The sequence below is a fragment of the Mytilus californianus genome, unplaced genomic scaffold (genome assembly GCF_021869535.1).
Source record: "Mytilus californianus isolate M0D057914Y unplaced genomic scaffold, xbMytCali1.0.p SCAF_11, whole genome shotgun sequence".
NCBI lineage: Eukaryota > Metazoa > Mollusca > Bivalvia > Mytilida > Mytilidae > Mytilus > Mytilus californianus.
In genome coordinates, this window is record NW_026262593.1 from 53,596,872 (window position 1) to 53,615,761 (window position 18,890).

The 18,890-nt window shown below is 31.3% G+C and overlaps 1 protein-coding gene and 1 long non-coding RNA gene across 3 annotated transcripts in view; both read right to left on the reverse strand.

The window, feature by feature from the left end:
• The window catches only part of LOC127720307 (ATP-dependent RNA helicase DDX19A-like), a 41,154-nt gene extending 23,507 nt beyond the window's left edge, over positions 1-17,647 (reverse strand). Inside the window, exons 1-6 of one of the 2 annotated variants that reach the window (XM_052226874.1) lie at positions 17,600-17,647; positions 15,857-15,917; positions 12,844-12,900; positions 8,006-8,126; positions 7,309-7,447; positions 6,190-6,282 (exon numbers count right to left, since the gene is read on the reverse strand). In XM_052226874.1, coding sequence (XP_052082834.1) covers positions 6,190-6,282; positions 7,309-7,447; positions 8,006-8,126; positions 12,844-12,900; positions 15,857-15,916 — 470 coding nt within the window. In that variant the 5' untranslated portion in view covers position 15,917; positions 17,600-17,647. The remainder of the gene's footprint in view (positions 1-6,189; positions 6,283-7,308; positions 7,448-8,005; positions 8,127-12,843; positions 12,901-15,856; positions 15,918-17,599) is intronic. The other variant, XM_052226875.1, reaches the window with a different exon arrangement.
• LOC127720322 (uncharacterized) lies at positions 912-5,203 on the reverse strand. Its single transcript, XR_007990696.1, has 2 exons — positions 4,538-5,203; positions 912-1,011 (listed from the first exon to the last, which is right to left on the reverse strand). It is a non-coding gene; the product is annotated as an uncharacterized LOC127720322 (long non-coding RNA).
• Positions 17,648-18,890: the final 1,243 nt, after the last annotated feature.

Genomic DNA, 18,890 nt, shown 5'->3' on the forward strand with positions numbered 1-18,890 from the left:
TCATGAAAACTTCTCAAAGCATTTTTGAGTTATTGTCCGAAAACTGGAAAATCCCCCTTTTTTTAATGAATAAAACCCCATAACTCGGAAACATAAAATCTGAAATTTATAAAAATCGAAAGGGAGCTAATGTCAATAGATATAAACAATTCACCAAAGTTTCTTGGAAATTGGTGAAAGTGTTTTTTTTAGTTATTGTCCGAAAACTGGAAAATCACCCTTTTTTAACGAATTTATATATGGGTAAAGTTTATATATTGACACAATGTCAAGTAACTTACTGAAAAAAAACAGGAAATCTGGGGTAACATCTGAACACAAAGAGTTTGATCCATTATGTTTATTTTGATACAAACTTAATTCTTGAATGCATGCAGGGGTTCATGTTCATTATTGTTCAGATAATAATGAAGTCACAAGCTCATAACCAAAACTATCTGAGATCTATCAGATCAAAGTGACAACTATAGAATGCAAGAAAAATAAAGGTGCACTAATTCACAAATCCAAAAGTGAGAGGAGAAATCAAGATAAATAACAAGAAAAGAACAAACCTTAAATAACAACTCAAACCCAATAAAACTATCCGATGCACTGCAAGAGTTAGCTTAGCCTGATGGTAAACAGACACTTAATGAGTTGCTCCCAGTATTTAGGGGAACATATTGTTTACTGTTGGTATTAAGGAGTATTGTTAATTAGGCTCACTTGAACTGACTTTGTACTTTGGTCAAAGGTTGCTTATTTAATATGTACAGTTATGATACTCTTGGCTATGTCAGATGGTGACTTTATTGATCAACTGTTTTCAACAATTTTTTTTCAAGAGCTTATTAAATCAACACTTTTGAAAGTAAAGTATTAAACACATTAATGTATGACAATACTAATAAGTAAATCACTATTCAAGATTCAAACCATAAATCATTTATTTAAACAAATTAAAAACATTTTAAAGTTCATTCTGCTGTCTATTCCACTGTTCATACTCAGTTGATTTATCTCAAAGATCTGAAAAGCAATAAATAAAGTTAAAACAGTTTTATACATGATTTTAAATTGAAATGAATGAAAATGTGAGTCAAGGCTCCATGTTGAAGGCCATAACGTGACCTTATACGCTATAATTGTTTTTTTTTACTTCTTTAGGTCTTAGGTGAAGAGTTGTTTCTTTGGCAATAATACCACATCTTCTTATGTTTATGATGTTGTATGTTATCTATGTTGAAAACAGCATTGGAAATAAGTACCAGTCTTCACATTGATTTGCATTGTGTCTACATTCATGTTTTTATTGTCAAATTCAAGGGTATGGGGAGGTTGAGTGCTTAAAAACAAACTTGTTGCACCGTCTCAAGACAGAAACTTGCATGTTATGTAGTAGAGAATTGATAAGAAGTAGTGGATTCGTAAACGATAATCAACGAGCGACTTTAGTCGCAAGTTGATTATCGTTTCCGAATCCACTACTTCTTATCAATTCTCTAGCTTAACCCATTTCTAGTAAAACGACTGTCTGTTTTATGTTTTGACAATGAATCAACGGAATTTCATAAAAATAATTTCGTATTTTGTCTTTTTTATTTTATAATAGCTGGAAATGATTATATCCACACGGTTCACGTCTATATTTAAGTTAACATACGTTTAATATAACTTAAATGGGTTGTTAGCTCCCCTTTTTATTACCAGATTTCATACTTGTATATTTATATTTCATTCAATGCTTTATCATTACAAAGTATTTAAATTATATAGATTTTGGTATTTATGGTTTATTCAAAAAGACATACTGTGGATTCATTTATTTTCGTGGGTATCAATTTTCGTGGATTGAGGAACACTTGCATTTTCGTGGATATTTGATTTCGTGGTTTTGCCAATCTAAGCATACAAAGCCAAATTCACATTTGTAATTCGTTGAACATTTGAATTCGTGGTTCACCTGTACCCACGAAACCCACGAAAATTGGTATCCAACGAATAATAATGAATCCACAGTATATAAATATACAGAATTTATTTATTTTTTTTTTTAATAGTTAAAAAATTGTAATTACCAAAATTTAGAAACCTTTGAAATTTACATATATAGTATTTAGCAATCTGCTATTGTTGACAGCTGATTACGGATTGTCTACCATTTTAACCGTACTAAGTCAAATACATATATTTAGCGTAGTTGCCATAATACTACAATTTCATAATGCTCCAGTTAATGATGCTTTCCGAAATAAATAAAATAATTGCTTAAAGTCTTTTTTGAACAATTATACATGAATTTTTGTTTAAACTGTTACCCTTTCATTAAGTTTAGATTATTTTTTACGTTATTACATTTGGCATCCATCGTAAAACCAGTCAATAAACTAGTATTATCTGTGGTACGCATTCTGAATCTCCAGCAGAATTGCTCTTGCTACAGATGTACAATGTATAATTATGTAAATTTTTAACTTTTACATTCAAGCTGTTCATAGCCGTGATCGTCTAGTCGTTGGTACCGAAAAACATAGCTGTGACATTAACAGTGCCAAGTTCAAACCTTGTACCCGAATTGAAATTTTTTCATTGTAATTTTTTTCTCAACAAAAATATTGTTTTAATCATAGAGGTATTATATACTTCTTTTTCATTTAAAGGCGATGATTTTGTTTCTGGTTTTACAATCAAAGAAGTAGTTTTACGGTCGTAGCTTATATATCACACTTTATTCAAGTTAGAGTCCGTTCAATGTTGACGTGATGTATATTTGGACCATTTATAATCAAACAAGGAAAAAAATATTGATATTACGATATCATCATGATCATTATAAGACTAAAACCATAAGTAAGTATTTGCTATGATAAAAAGGAAAAGTCCTTGTACGTTAAAAGTGACAAGTGTAATGGGCATATGAATGTTTATTTTATCAAGGAATTGCACTAATATATACAATTCCTTGATTCTCTAGTGTTTAGAACTAGTGTGTAATAGCCACAATCGTATAAAGACCCATCGGTTCATTATAACGATGTTGAAAATCGACCAATGTTCAAACCTGACATCGTGAATAAACTCTGTTTTAAGATATTTCCATACTGCTATATAACTATAATCAAGAACGTTCAAATGTAGAACATAATCTTCCTTAAAAAATAACGTCCAAAATAAAACAATTTAAATAAATTTGAAAAGAACATGAACAAATCCAGACATAGTATATATATTTTATTAGATAACAAAAGCGAATTATCTCTGAGACAGACATACAGTTTATTGACATGTATTGACAGTTGTGCGCTTTATGAGTGTTATTTAAATATTGATTTATGTCAGCACTCGTGGTATAGTGGTATCATGCATAGACTGAAGACTCTACTGATTATGAAGAAAATACGCGCGAGTTCGAACCCTTCATATGCCACTCGTTTTTGAGAGGATAAAAAATCGTAAGTTAAAAGTTTAAAGTTATAAAAGAAGTTATCTTAAGTTAACGAAGTGGTCAGTGGATTCTTGAAAAATAATCTACTGTAAGAACAATAGACTGACGTCAGAGAAATGGGTTAAAGTCTTGTAATAATTATCTGTTTTCTTGTTTATTGTTGATGTTCTTTTGATAAAAGGCAGTATTTACATCTATATAGGTTGTGGTTTTTACAGTGTTAACTAATTCTGTTTAGCCATTAAGAATTTCTTGGGTCTATGTGAGTTGAAGGCTGAATGGTGCTGCTTTTTGTCACATTTTATCTAAAAGCTTTAAATATGAATTGATATTAGACATTTTTATGCTTAGGGCCAGGACCAAACAAACAAAAATAATAGTATTGGCTTTTAACATATTTCATATAGGTTATATTGACCCTAAAATTAATGTGTCAACTTAAACTCTCTTTTGGACCATGTTTATATTGACTTGAATATTTAGTCGTCAACTTATGCTCTATTTCAAGGAAGCAGGAAATATGCTTACAATTTCACTAAAAGGCTTATTTTTTTTATTGTACAAGAGATTTGTAGGCTAAAAGCCAAAGTCAACATGATTCAGTAGTAATAGTAGCTAAAGAACTACTGTGGGAGTAGGAGTTATATTGACCCTAACATTAAGGTGCCAACTAACTATCTTAATGACCATGGTTATATTGACTATGCATATAATTGTCAACTAACACCCTGTGAAAAAGCACTGAAAATTACTTCAACCTTTTTAAATGTATATTAACTTTCCCCCTTTATTATCTGTAAGTTGAAATAGAAGTTAAATGAAAAGAATGGTGCAGTATATCTCTACAAAGATCATTTACATCCTAGGTGTTATATTGACTGGGTTGACAAAATTGGTCAAGTAACGGTCATATCGATGTTACCGTAAAAAGTGAACGAACGGTTTGACTTGGGTGTTTGAATGCGTTATTTTTGTTAGTTCTTATCATTCTAAGCATATTATTTTGGCAAAAATTATATAAAACAGTGTCAATTTGACAGAATGGTTTGGTCGTTATACTTTGTTTGACGCCCTGGTCGTTATTAGTTTGACATTTTGCTCAAAACTTACCATCGAGTTTTTCTTCCATTTTCATCCATGAATGATAGTGATGCTTACATTTAGTTTCGTATATATAGCAATTTTGAAATGAAACAAAGTATTTTTTTCTCCCTGGATAAACTCTTTCCGTTAATAATAAGGAATAAACATTTACGTACGTTTAACGTTATTTTGACATTACAAACTTGCCATTCTATGCTTCTCATAAAACGGAATACGAAACCAAAACTAGAACTATTTGAAACATCCGAGATACGACGGCGCATGAATATGACAGGAACCAATCAAATGTTCCGCAGATGACGATATCGCGGAAAACCCCGTGCGTTATTTTTACCATTGTAGTCTATTGTCAATATAACATTACTAACCCTGTCGAAATAATCGTTTCTTTGATTAATGTTACTGCATTTCACGCAAAACTTTGACGGATTTATAGTGCAACAACACTTTTCTAACGATTTAACTTACTTTCCGTTTTTCTTTTGCCCATAAAAACAACCAGGTATATTTTTTGTTAGAAGGGGGTTTCCATGTCACGCTTGGGACACAGGAACGTACAGATCTACGTTTGACAAACTTCAATAACAAGACACATTGAATAAGCGGATATTTGATATTTATCAAATCTTCTACTTCATCATGTCACTGATGCTCAATAACAAGTTGTAATCAAATAACATATAATAAATATTTTAAAATTGGGATTTAAGCTTCAGATGGTTATTTGACCAATTTGGAGCACCTTTTTGGCTTTACCCATATATAAAACCCCATAACTCGGAAACGTAAAATCTAAATTAATAAAAAACGAAAGGCAGCTCATGTCAATAGATATAAACAATTCACCAAAGTTTCACGAAAACTGCTCAAAGCATTTTTGAGTTATTGTCCGAAAACTGGAAAATCCCCCTTTTTTTAATGAATAAAACCCCATAACTGGGAAACGTAAAATCTGAAATTTATAAAAATCGAAAGGGAGCTAATGTCAATAGATATAAACAATTCACCAAAGTTTCTTGGTAATTGGTGTAAGTGTTTTTTTAGTTATTGTCCGAAAACTGGAAAATCCCCCTTTTTTAATGAATAAAACACCATAACTCGGAAACGTAAAATCTAAATTTATAAAAAACAAAAGGCAGCTCACGTCAATAGATATAAAAAATTCACCAAAGTTTCATGCAAATTGGTTAAAGCATTTTTGAGTTATTGTCCGACATGTTGACGACAGACGGACAACGGTATACCATAATACGTCCCATAAACAGACATATAAAAATTAAAAATTGAACTGTATTAGATGAAAATATGTTGTCACATATGATCAAGATCCTGAAATAACAAGTAAACCTGAAAATCGATCTTTACCTGAATTTTATGGTTGCTTAACTTTTGCTTAAATAACAAAGCATGTATTAAAAGTAAAAGTTATCATGTGGAATTCATCAATTCTTCTGATTTCCTTGTCTCTCTTGAATTGTAGAAACAACCAGTAATGCTTATGCCAAGCAGGATGTGATCATATTAATAACCATCTATTTCACACAAAAGGAAGGACTGATGAATGGATAAAGTGATTCTTATTCCATATATTTTTGGGGATAACGAAAATACTTTTTTACTGCATATTTTTAGACAGATGATAGGTCAACAAAACTTACGGGTCCGCTAAGAGAGTTGGCAAGGCTGTTTCTTGTATCTTTGAAGGAGCTGTGAATCCCATTTTGTAAACACCTTCTAACAATTCTTTTTTCCTAAAAATAATAATAAACAAAATCAGGATTACAGCGATATAAACTTTAAAATCTCAATTATAATACTGTGGATTAATTGTTATTCACGTCATACCATTTTTTTGTGGATTTCGTGGGTACTGGTAAATCATGAATTTAAATGTTCAACACAGAATAATGTTAATATAGGATATATGCAGACTTGCGTAAACCACGAAATCAAATATCCTTGAAAATACAGTTTTTCTTTAGTCCATGAAAAAAGACCTCCCAAGTCAGGAGCCTGTAGTTCAGTGGTTTGTCACTGGTTCATGTCTGTCATATTTGTTTTTCGTTAGTTGTTTTTTTAGAAATTAGGCTGTTAGTTTTCTGAATTGAATTCTTTCATATTTTTCATGTCAAGGCCTTTTATAGCTGACTATGGTATGGGTTTTTCTCATTGTTGAAGGCCATATGGTTGCCAGTAATTGCTTACATCCACTTTATTTGAACTTTGGTGGATAGTTGTCTCATTGGCAATCATACCTCAACTCCTTATTTTTTTATTCTAAGCCATATTCAAGATGTGCTGTAAATGAAGAAATTTTTGCAAGATGATATTTGTTTATTTTGTGATCACATAAACTACCTGAACATATCCCCTTCATGAATAGTTTTTACAAATCTACATAACTGATGTTAAGGGTTCACTTATCAATAACCCACGTGTTATTCTGTATTTCTTTGAAGAAATTACTGCATTTGATTCTGAAAAGGCGAATTCAATCAGCAATTAAATAGATAGCCATGGGTGCCATTTACAGCAATTTCTAGTGAACCTTGGAGAGACAAAGATAATCTAATTTTTGTATCATATACTTTGATTTTTTGGCAAAGATTTTTGTATCAAAGTTTCAACTGATTTAATGCCCCAAACACAATTTTTTATTACTTACAATTAACAGTTTTCCACAGTGATTTGAATTTGAAAGGATTTATCAACATACCAATTTTTAACCTTTTTTAAAGACATGTTGAGTGGTAAAAATAAAATAACAATATACTTACAAATTCAAAGCTTCAAATGTTTTTACTGAATACAATGGAGAATTAGGATCTTTCTGTAAAACTTCTAAATTTGCTTTTGAAGATATCAACTTTGAGTGGATCAATTTTCTCAGCAATGATTCATCTTCTTTTGTATTTCCTATGTAGAAGAGAGAAAGAAACAATATTCAACACTGTAAGATATTCAAGTATTTCTATCAAAGACTACCGTGGATTCATGATTATTTGTTGGCTTCCAATTTTCATTTCAATACAAATTTAAATGTTCAATGAAGTTCAAATTTTCTATAGGCTTGTATTATGATTTTGACAAAACCACGAAATCAAATATCCACAAAAATACAATTTTCTATATTCTAAGTCTAAAACATGTTCTATGCTTTACGAAACCAGGAACATTCGTAATTTATAAGTGTACTGGTTCAACCTATGTCCTCGGTTGATGTTAATGTGCCCATCAAGTCAGGAACCCCATCAGTGGTGGTCATTGTTTCCCACAAAGGGTTTCTGCAAAGGGTACAATACAATACAGTAATATCCTGAATCTATATTTTTATAATGTGCAGGTCACATATACAGTGAATAAAAATGTGTGTGACTTGACAAAAATATGTTTACAAAAAAATACTGTGAGTCTTTTATTTATTAATAATTTTTTTTAAACTGTTTTAATGATAATTTTTAAGATATGACTTACCAGCATCTTCCGGGCCACCCTCAGCAGCCCCTCCTGGGTCAGGAGAGGATTTTGGTTCTCCACTAGCTGCTGACCCTGCACCATTTACTGTCTCTGGTTTGGTTATTTTCAGATTATCAACCTGTAGTACAATGTATACAGTAATTATCTATCATTGTTTTTCCTACACTTTGAAAAAAAAGTATATGTTTCAGAACAAGTGAGAATAGGATATCACTTGATATCAGTTCAACTTATTTAATTTCAATTACATTATAAACATGGTAATTATTGAAATCAAATAATGAAAGTTGATATCAATTTCTCTTATGGTAAATATTTTTTTTGTAAAACAAAAAGTTTCACTAAAACCACCTACCTTTCTTTTGCATGTAAACAGTATGACGTCATGAGTCCAGTTCCGATTCAAACATTAATGTCAGATGTTTTAAAGCATTTCCTACACTTCAGAATGGAATCAAATTTGACAAAGGTGAAACATAGAGTGTTTTGTATATAATTGGAGAAATCCCAATCTATATTGCCATGAGGGAAAAATAGCCTATTGTGACCTTTGAAAGCTATCATTGACCTAACAATGGCCCAATTTCTGAACACATTGCAGGATATGCCAACTTAATTAATGTAATTTTCCTTTCAAACTCCATTCAGTGTGATTCGAGAAATATCTCTTCATGCAGAAAATAGATAACAGGCCAAAACCACAAGAAAATGATAACAATCCACGGCAAAGTTCAATTTATATACAATGACATTGATTTCTAAAACACCCCAGGCACCATTAAAATGTGTTCTTTTTATTGATAGATCGTCGATGCTTAAATGCCAGTCTTTGAAAGAATCAGGCAATTTTGAAAAAAATCAAAACATGGTAGAAAAAACCCACTGACCTAACCATCCTATTTTGAAGTTACCCTCATCCTGAGTTAGAAATGATATGTCTTTCGTTTCTGTGTGTCTGGTTATTCAAGAAATTGCTTGATAAATTTTGGTTAGAATGACAGCAAATTACGGAGTTAACTCCCCTTAATAGTTAATTTCTAGTGCATTTCAACCAAATTATATCTTGAATTACAAGAACAGGAAAAGGAAACGAATGTTATATTCGTCCACCATTATACATTTCGAACATAAATTAATGTCAACCTAAGTGGGTTTTTGTTTGTCATGTTTTCACCACTGCCTGATTTTTAGGCAGATTGGCACTTAAAGGACACTTTCAGTACACTTGGCTTTATCATGGTGGACAGTTTTTTTGTGAAAGAAGCAGGAGTATCACAGACCTTTGGCAGGAAAGGAAGTAACAGAGGTTGTGAGTTCAAACTGCGCTTTGGCAAGGTGTGTTTGACTCCAATCTTTGTCTATTAAAATTGGATTCCAACGCACCATGCCAAAGCAGGGTTTGAACTCACAACCTTTGTGTTGACAGGTTTAAATGATCACTGTTGATGAACCACTAAGACCACTCTTCCACTGAGGCTCCTCTTTGTATTGAGTGTTCCACATCAATAAATTTATACAACCTGATGACATTTATTCCAAAACAAAGTGTTGTGCACATAAAATATGTTTACATTACTACAACTGGGTCAGCGCCACTGCTGACAAGACTCTCAGCTACTGGAGGGGATCATCTGCCAAGTAGTTAGCCCTTAAGTACTTATGCCTGGCATTATATAAATAATAGTTTGATTGTCAATTCTCAGTGTTTGGCAGGGTTTCTGTTGCTCAGTCTTTAGAATGTTTACTTTTCTATATTGTGTTAAGTGAATTGTTGTTTTGTTTATTTGCCATTTTTCTTTTTTTGCCATTTATTGTCAGTTTTTCTTTGACCATGTTTTTTATTGTCTCTTTTGTGTCTTATCATGCTTATGCGTCTTTCTTTTTTAATATATAAAAGATACAAGAGTACTGAAACTAAGGACTTAAGGTTGAACTTCTACAGGCAAAAGTTCCCCTCCTTTTAGACATATGATTTTGACTCTTCTGTTCAAGCCTTTTTTGGTTTTTGATGCTTTTTTTTCTTTTCTTATTCCAGAAGCATTGAAATCAGTATCATATGTTTACATTGCAGTGGGTTTTTTGTTTTTGTTTAAATTGTTTCACATTTTTTCATATCTTGGTCTTTTATAGCTTTCTATACCTTATGAGTTTTGCTTATTGTTGAAGGTCACACGATGACCTAGAGTTGCTTTAATCCACATCATTTAGTCTCGGGTTGATAGCTGTCTCAATGGCAGTCATACCACATCTCCTTCTTTTAGACAGACTAAAACAAATATGCTCTAAGACTAAATACATATTGTTTCCGTATTGGTGTTCAAGTTAAACTGAAGCTTCATCTACTTATACATACATGACATATATACAAAATACAAATATCTTATTGTAAATTGTAATATAAATTTAAAAATTTGTGACAAAATTAACACAATATACAATAAACAGAGAGTAAAATAAATATCTGAAAACACAGGGTAAACATAAATCTGTTAGTTTTTACCTTCAGTGTTTCAATATCAAAACTAACATGTCTCCACAATATATTTAACAATTATAACTCACCCATTAAGAATTTCTAAATTATTTATAATTCATATCTCATGTATATATATTTTGGCTAACATTTGCTGACAAGTGACAATACAACTTATTCTATAATAAACTTTGATTGAACAGAATTTGATCTACTTTGGTTTCATTATTACTTGTGGTATACCAAAATTTGTGGATTAGTGTGCAAAGGTGTACCACGAATTTTAATATTCAACTAAGTACAAATAACTTTCTATAGACTTCTATGCAGACACTAATAAAACAAGGAAATCAAATATCTATAGCAATACAATATTTCCTCAATCCGTGAAAATTGGTTTACACAAAACTAGTTTAATCTGTAATTTACTGTATAGTAAATACACTGATTTTTGCCAGTCTTTAATATCAGCTTTTAGTTTTCAATACTTCTGTGAAAACAATTGTGAAATTAACAGTTTATGGTGCAAAACAACTTATCAGATCAGTATTATCATTTTAAAATGTTTTTAACCTGCTGGTTAAGCATTGATTATAAGCACCAGTGGGAAAAAAACATAAAGGCATGGTTCACCACAGGCTTTTTAAAGGTGGTGCTCCATTACCTTTGAATTTCCAGCACCACTCTTGATTTTCTCAGCATAACCTTAAATTTAGAGATAATGTATAAAAATAAGTTTTAAAAAATTCTTTATCAGTTTAATTTTGAATAATTACATGTATATATAATTAAGTTTTAATTTCTTTGCAGTTTGGAGTTAAAATTAAGTTACATACATTTTTTAACACACATATACATGTATGTGAGAGTATTGCAAAGCTTAAAGGTGTAAGGTGTAATATCTATATATATTAAAGCTTAACACTTGAAATAATTGTTCTCAGGTAATTCCTGTAAGGGAATCAATTCTTAAGTATTTGTATCATAGTTACGAAAAGATAATAGTTTTTTCTTTTGTTTTTATATTTATATATATGTACAATGTAGGACTCTGAAACGTGATGACCACAGTGAAATACAATGGTTTGCCGCTGAAGTGCGATTTTGATCACACTGAAGTTAGATGATGGCATTGTAACTCTATCTTGTTGATAGCTACGCCGAAGTGCGTTGATGACAACGTTAAAGTGCGATGGATTACATAAACTACATTTTCAATTTTTTTCATGTTCACATGTCTAGGTACATGTACAATAATCCTAATTTGAATGGTAAACAGAATTATTGTGTATAAGATTCATAACATTTGGTTAAGGCAAACTAAAGTTAGAGAATGGAAACCAATTTCGGGATGTACAGACGGACAAGGGTAAAACTTAATGCCCCCTCCACATAAAAATCTACTTTTCATAATTATTGCACATCTGCAAATCTTAAACTAGCCATCACACGTCCTATACACCATTGCACATCAGCCAAAAAAACCATCACACTTCAGCAAAGATCATCGCACTTCACCATGACCATCACACTTCCGTGTGTCCATCGCACCTCAGTGTCCTCATATATACCCATCTCCTCTTAATATTGAGACACATCAATTAACAACACAAACTGGTTAAGTGGAAGAAAACACAACACAAACTTATTTACTGTTTTGTTTTAGACCCAAAAAAAGTGTTTAATCAAAAGCAGTGCAGTTACATTATTGTACACTACAGTGTGAAGATAAAAGTGACTATCAGATTACAAAAAAGCTTCTAACCACACCATGGTTTACAGTTCTACAACATTTAATTGAAATTGGAAAAGGCTAGAAGCCCCTAATTCATGTATTAGTAGAAAAAAACTATAAGAGATTGTTGTCTAGATGAGCCAAAAATATCTTTGTTAAAAATATTAATCAAAGAATTGTGGAAGTGAAAAATCAGTTGATTTTGACGTTTGTCAGTCATGATTGTGTAAAATTCAAGGATTTTTAATAATACAAAAAGATTTTTTTCATGTACAGGTTTTGCTATAAAGAATTATACAAGCAAAGTATATATATTATCATTAATGGAAGCCTGCATATAATATGTAAAGAATATACTGAAAATGCTATAGTTTATGCTGAAATGTGTTTTAGGGGGATCCATTCATTCAGAAAAAGATTCTACTTATTATTTTTCAATCTTTTCATCAGGAATAAATTGAAGAATGTCATAGTTCATGCTAAAAGGTTTCAGACAGGAAACATTTTTAAGGAGGAATTCATTTTGCTTTTCAAGATCTTTCAAAAGTGATGTGAATTTACACTAATGCATATGTTTACAAGTTATAGAAGTGTAGCGCACAGCACAACAGTAAACAGCTAGAATACCTGCTGATTGATGTCAAATTCTTCTACCTGATCAGCCCAGCTTTTTGCTTCACTAATCTTTAAACAATGTTATAAAAATATAGTTCATCCATTGAAATAAAAGTAATTATGCAAAACTTTCATGATTTCAAATATATTGGGGACTATAAAAATAGTTAAGAAATGAAAGAAAGTAATGTTCATAAGTAAATATGCAAAACTTTCATGATTTAAAATATTCTAGGACTATAAAACATAAAATAACTCATTAAATTACAGAAAGAAATACAAAACTCAAACATAAATATATAACAAAATGGAGAATGTGTCCCAATGGACACAGATGATGCCCCCGCTTGCATACAACATTATAAAGGGACACAACTCAAGAACAATAAAAGTGACGCTACCCAAATTTGTACTTGATCTGAGTTTTGTGGTAATAAGTATTGTGTAAAGGTTTCATAATGTTTGGTCGGGGCAAACTTAAGTTACAGAACGCAAACTAAAAATTTTGCAATTTTTCGATTTATAAAGGGGCATAACTCAATAAAAAATAAAGTGACGCCACCAAATTTCAACTTGATCTGTGTTTTGTGGTAAAAATCATTGTGTATAAGTTTCATAACATTTGGTTGAGGCAAACTTAAGTTAGAGAACGGAAACTAAAAATTTTGCGATTTTTCCATTTATAAAGGGCATAACTCTAGAACTGTTGAAGTGACGCCACCAAAATTCAAACTTGATCTATGTTTTGTGGTAATAAGCATTGTGTATAAGTTTCTTAACATTTGGTTGAGGCAAACTTAAGTTAGAGAATGGAAACTAAAAATTTTGTAATTTTTCCATTGATAAAAGGGCATAACTCTAGAACAGTTAGAGTGAGGCTACCAAAATTCAAATGTGATCTGTATTTTATGGTAATAAGCATTGTGTATAAGTTTCATAATATTTAGTTGAGGCAAACTTAAGTTAAAGAACGGAAACTAAAAATTTTGTAATTTTTCCATTGATAAAAGGGCATAACTCTAGAACAGTTAGAGTGACGCTACCAAAATTCAAACTTGATCTGTATTTTGTGGTAATAAGCATTGTGTATAAGTTTCATAATATTTGGTTGAGGCAAACTTAAGTTAGAGAACGGAAACTAAAATTTTGCAATTTTTCCATTTATAAAGGGCATAACTCTAGAACGGTTGAAGTGATGCCACCAAAATTCAAACTTGATCTATGTTTTGTGGTAATAAGCACTGTGTATAAGTTTCTTAACATTTGGTTGAGGCAAACTTAAGTTAGAGAATGGAAACTAGAAATTTTGTTAATTTTCCATTGATAAAAGGGCATAACTCTAGAACAGTTAGAGTGACGCTACCAAAATTCAAACTTGATCTGTATTTTATGGTAATAAGCATTGTGTATAAGTTTCATAATATTTGGTTGAGGCAAACTTAAGTTAAAGAACGGAAACTAAAAATTTTGTAATTTTTCCATTGATAAAAGGGCATAACTCTAGAACAGTTAGAGTGATGCTACCAAAATTCAAACTTGATCTGTATTTTGTGGTAAGAAGCATTGTGTATAAGTTTCATAATATTTGGTTGAGGCAAACTTAAGTTAGAGAACGGAAACTAAAAATTTTGCAATTTTTCCATTTATAAAGGGCATTACTCTAAAACGGTTGAAGTGACGCCACCAAAATTCAAACTTGATCTATGTTTTGTGGTAATAAGCACTGTGTATAAGTTTCTTAACATTTGGTTGAGGCAAACTTAAGTTAGAGAACAGAAACTAAAAATTTTGTAATTTTTCCATTGATAAAAGGGCATAACTCTAGAACAGTTAGAGTGACGCTACCAAAATTCAAACTTGATCTGTATTTTGTGGTAATAAGCATTGTGTATAAGTTTCATAATATTTAGTTGAGGCAAACTTAAGTTAAAGAACGGAAACTAAAAATTTTGCAATTTTTCCATTTATAAAGGGACATAACTCTTGAACGGTTAAAGTGACGCCACTTAAATTCAAACTTGATCTGTGTTTTGTGGTAATAAGCATTGTGTATAAGTTTCATAACATTTGGTTGAGGCAAACTTAAGTTAGAGAAAGGAAACTAAAAATTTTGTAATTTTTCCATTTATAAAGGGGCATAATTCTAGAACAGTTAGAGTGATGCCACCAAAAATAGAGAACGGAAACCAATTTTGGGATGTACGTACGTTCAGACGGACAAGGGTAAAACTTAAGGCCCCACCGCTTCGTGGGGGCATAAAAACAACAATATGTGTATATAAGATACCATGTCCCGCTTGCACCATCAAATTTCCATGTTCGGTGAACCACAAAATATTGGTTAAAATTATATTTTAAAAGTTTATATTATGGTGAAAATTTATACCAAGTTTCCAGTTGATGTAACTATAACTTTAAGGGGAACTTCTGGGATCAAAAACTTTAACCTGATACAGGACAGTTGGATGGACACAGTGACAGGAAAATAATTGCTTATCTGCTATCGTAGACAAGTCATAAAAACATTAAATATGACTATCTTTGACATGTACACATAGAATAGTTAGTAATCAATTTGTTAACATTGTAAAATCTTCAATGCCTATTTTAGCAGCATGTAGAGAGACATATTCCTTAAATAATTACATAAACAGGACCAATAAATTGAAATTAAAATGCATCGTTCCCTTAGCTAACCTTTCTTGCTAACATTTTTTTTTCATCTCAAAGTTATCCCTCATGTTAGACATGAAGATTGACAAAATTTTCTTACGAACAACTTTCATTTTACAATATATATATTTAGAAATCATTATACTGTGAATTTATTTATTTTTGTGGATACCTACTGAACATAACATCTAAAATCTATAGGTACATGTGACACTAATTCCTTGATATTTGTGGCACTGTCACTACAATTTCACCTCCCATCATCATTTAAACGTCAAAATGAAAGTCTTTTTTTTTTGTATCTATAGCCCTTCTAACATGTTTGAGATCAGAAAAAGCTATATCTGTTTACCTTAGCTGTTAATTTTTGTTCTTGTTCATCTACAGATGCACCCCAGTCTAAATCTGCCATTCTGAAAAAAAATTAAAAAGAATTGTATGATATAAAACAAATCTGCATCAAAAACCCACTTTAAGTGTAAAATTTATCCTCACCCGAGAAAAATTGTTCAAGAAATCAGAAATTTTACATAATATAGATATAAGAAGATGTGGTATGATATACATAAGCTCAGTAAAACAATAGACTAATTTCATATTTATTTATTGAATTTTGTCCCCAGAGTATATAAATTTTTCAACAGGTTACTTACTTTGTGGTAGGACAATCTGGTACTTTTTCAAGTAAAAGCAACTAAAAGAAGTTAAATCAAGCTTACAATCAGTGCAATTTGGGGGTAAACTCAACTGTTTCCAATGATTTTGTCATTTAAAGAAAATATAATAAAATTAATTGTTTTTTCTGAAATTGCACTGATTGTAAGCTTGATTTTCCCTGGGTTGTCTAACTTAACTTCGAGTGTTCAACCCCGGCTTGTAACTTTATACGTTTCAGTTAATGTCTAAAAATGTCTATAATATTCATATTTTGACAATGTTGCTGTGTTTAACATGCATCTATAGCTAGGGTCCATTTTCAAGTTTGAAATTTGAATTAATAAAAATAATTTTAACACTAGAAAAACATTCCTCAATTCAGGGATTGTTAAGATATTTTAGGAAATTATTCCCCATTTGACAGGTTGTCCCCAACCTGTTTAGGGGAAGCACCACTATGGCATTTATAAATTATAGCAGGTTGGGAACAACCCCCCAAATGAGGAATATCCCTTAAATGAGGGACTGTCCCTGAGACAAGGGGTCGTTTTACTGTTGTAAACAAGAACAAAGAAAAACTTCGATTTTTGAACTTAAAAAGGGAAAAATTTATTATATTTGGAACTACTTTGCTAAAGAAGGGTTCCACTTATTTTTAATAATAAGGAAGATATAGGTCCAGGAATATTACAAAATTCTTGGACATGTTTTGATCATATAATATCAGATTATCTGGCAGATAGATGTATAGAGGGTCTCATTGGGGGGTTCTGATCCCGGATCCCGCTTACTGCTTTGTCGGATTCCCGTATCCCGCTTACACTATGTACGTAAGCAATTCTCATTTTTTTGTAATTTCCCGTGTCCCGCTAGACTTCATTTCCCGTTTTCACGGCGCAATAATTTGACTTTCACGTGTCACGCTTACAAAAAATCGGCAATCCCGTGTCACGCTTAGACCTTAATGAGACCCACTGTATAGTTCTTTGGGAAAAGTTTCTTTAAATAATATAAATATTGGCTCATTTGTACTAAAAGGTGGTTTTTACAAAAAAATATTTTTTATCACTTGAAATGTACCCCTCATAAATGGGATAGTCATTACATTGGGGGGTTGTTCCCAACCTGTAATTGTATAGTTCTTTGAAAAGAAAGGCAGATATATAACCCTTTATTTCGAGTTCAATAGTTTTTGTGAGATGATAGGGGTAAGACTGGACCTTAAACTTAACTTAATGTGTAATGACCAAAGCCATAATTTATAAACTATCTATAATTGCTAACTTAGGAAACATGCAGGATTTACATTTTGTTCTGTTCAGAAAACACTGAATATTTTTTGGGGAACTTTGCTGAACAAAATATTTCGCAAACTAGAAGACAGACAACTCAGTAATTGTCATGTCAAAATAAATTAATTACAAACGGAGAACCATACTTGATTGATATTTTTGTTTCACAACCACTTTCAATTTCTTCTATTTTCACTATGCAAATAGTTTCGAATTTTGAACGAAAAATAAGGAACTTTAAGTTTAAATTATAATATTTTAGAGAAAACATAAAAGCCAATTCATTACAACATTTAAAGCAATTATATATGCTATAAACTGACACTTTAACAATGATATGCGAAACTCCGTTTTACAAAAATAAGGATGTGATAACTCGCCCCTAACTTAATTCGGCCTAATTTATGAGCGCCTTGGTTTCGATCGCGACCGTAATTAGCGTTTGCCATGATTATATTTCAATTGAATTAATAAAAACACATATTCGAAAATAATTTGAAATGCTTATTAAATCAACAATAGTTTTGCATACCTGCCAACTTTTCAAATCCTTCATGGGGGATTTTAAGCCGCACAAGAGGAATTAGTGCATGTTTTATACATGTTTAAAGTATATTTAATAAGATATACTATGATATTTTTAAGGAGTATATATGTACATAAATACCATTAAACTCATTTGAATAACTATTTTGAGGTTCTAAGTTCATATGATAGAGGATTTAAATAGTCAGGTCAACCCCTGCCATGGGGATATCCCCCATGGGCGAGATAGTTGGTAGGTCTGCTTTTGAAAATCACCTCAAAATGGAAATTTAGAATACAGAAATTTCAGAGACAGTGATCAGAATATGAGCTGTCCCGATCCTGTGCTATGTAAAATGGTTAGCATTTCAATTGATAATTAGATGCCGATTCTGTTATCTTCTGTACTTTGCAAAGGGCACATGGCTAAAACTTGATATCGCTATAACTTAATGGTGTTAATCCAATACTAAAACCAAAATCTTGAAAGACTGTTTTCATAAAAAATAAACATACCACATCTTCTTATTTTCATATATACAAGTATTTGATCACACAATCAAGCCCGTTTTACTTTATGGTAATAAAATGTTGGACACGTTTTAACTCAAATATAGCAAGATTCAGAAACAGTATCACATCATCAGATCATGGAAGTAAAATGAACCATTATAATACTTCCATGATCAGACAAAATATGGCAACATTTAATTGTTGAAAAACTTGATGTTAAGTTTTGTATATTAAAATAAGGTCTGCTAAAACAAAACAAAAATCTACTTACTTTTGCTGTATTGGCAAACTTGCTCTGTTCCTACGAATTTCTGATATAAAAGAAAAACATTATCTTGTATTCGAACTGGCTTGGATTTTTTATAAAAATTGCTCTTGCTACAGAGTTATTATGATCAA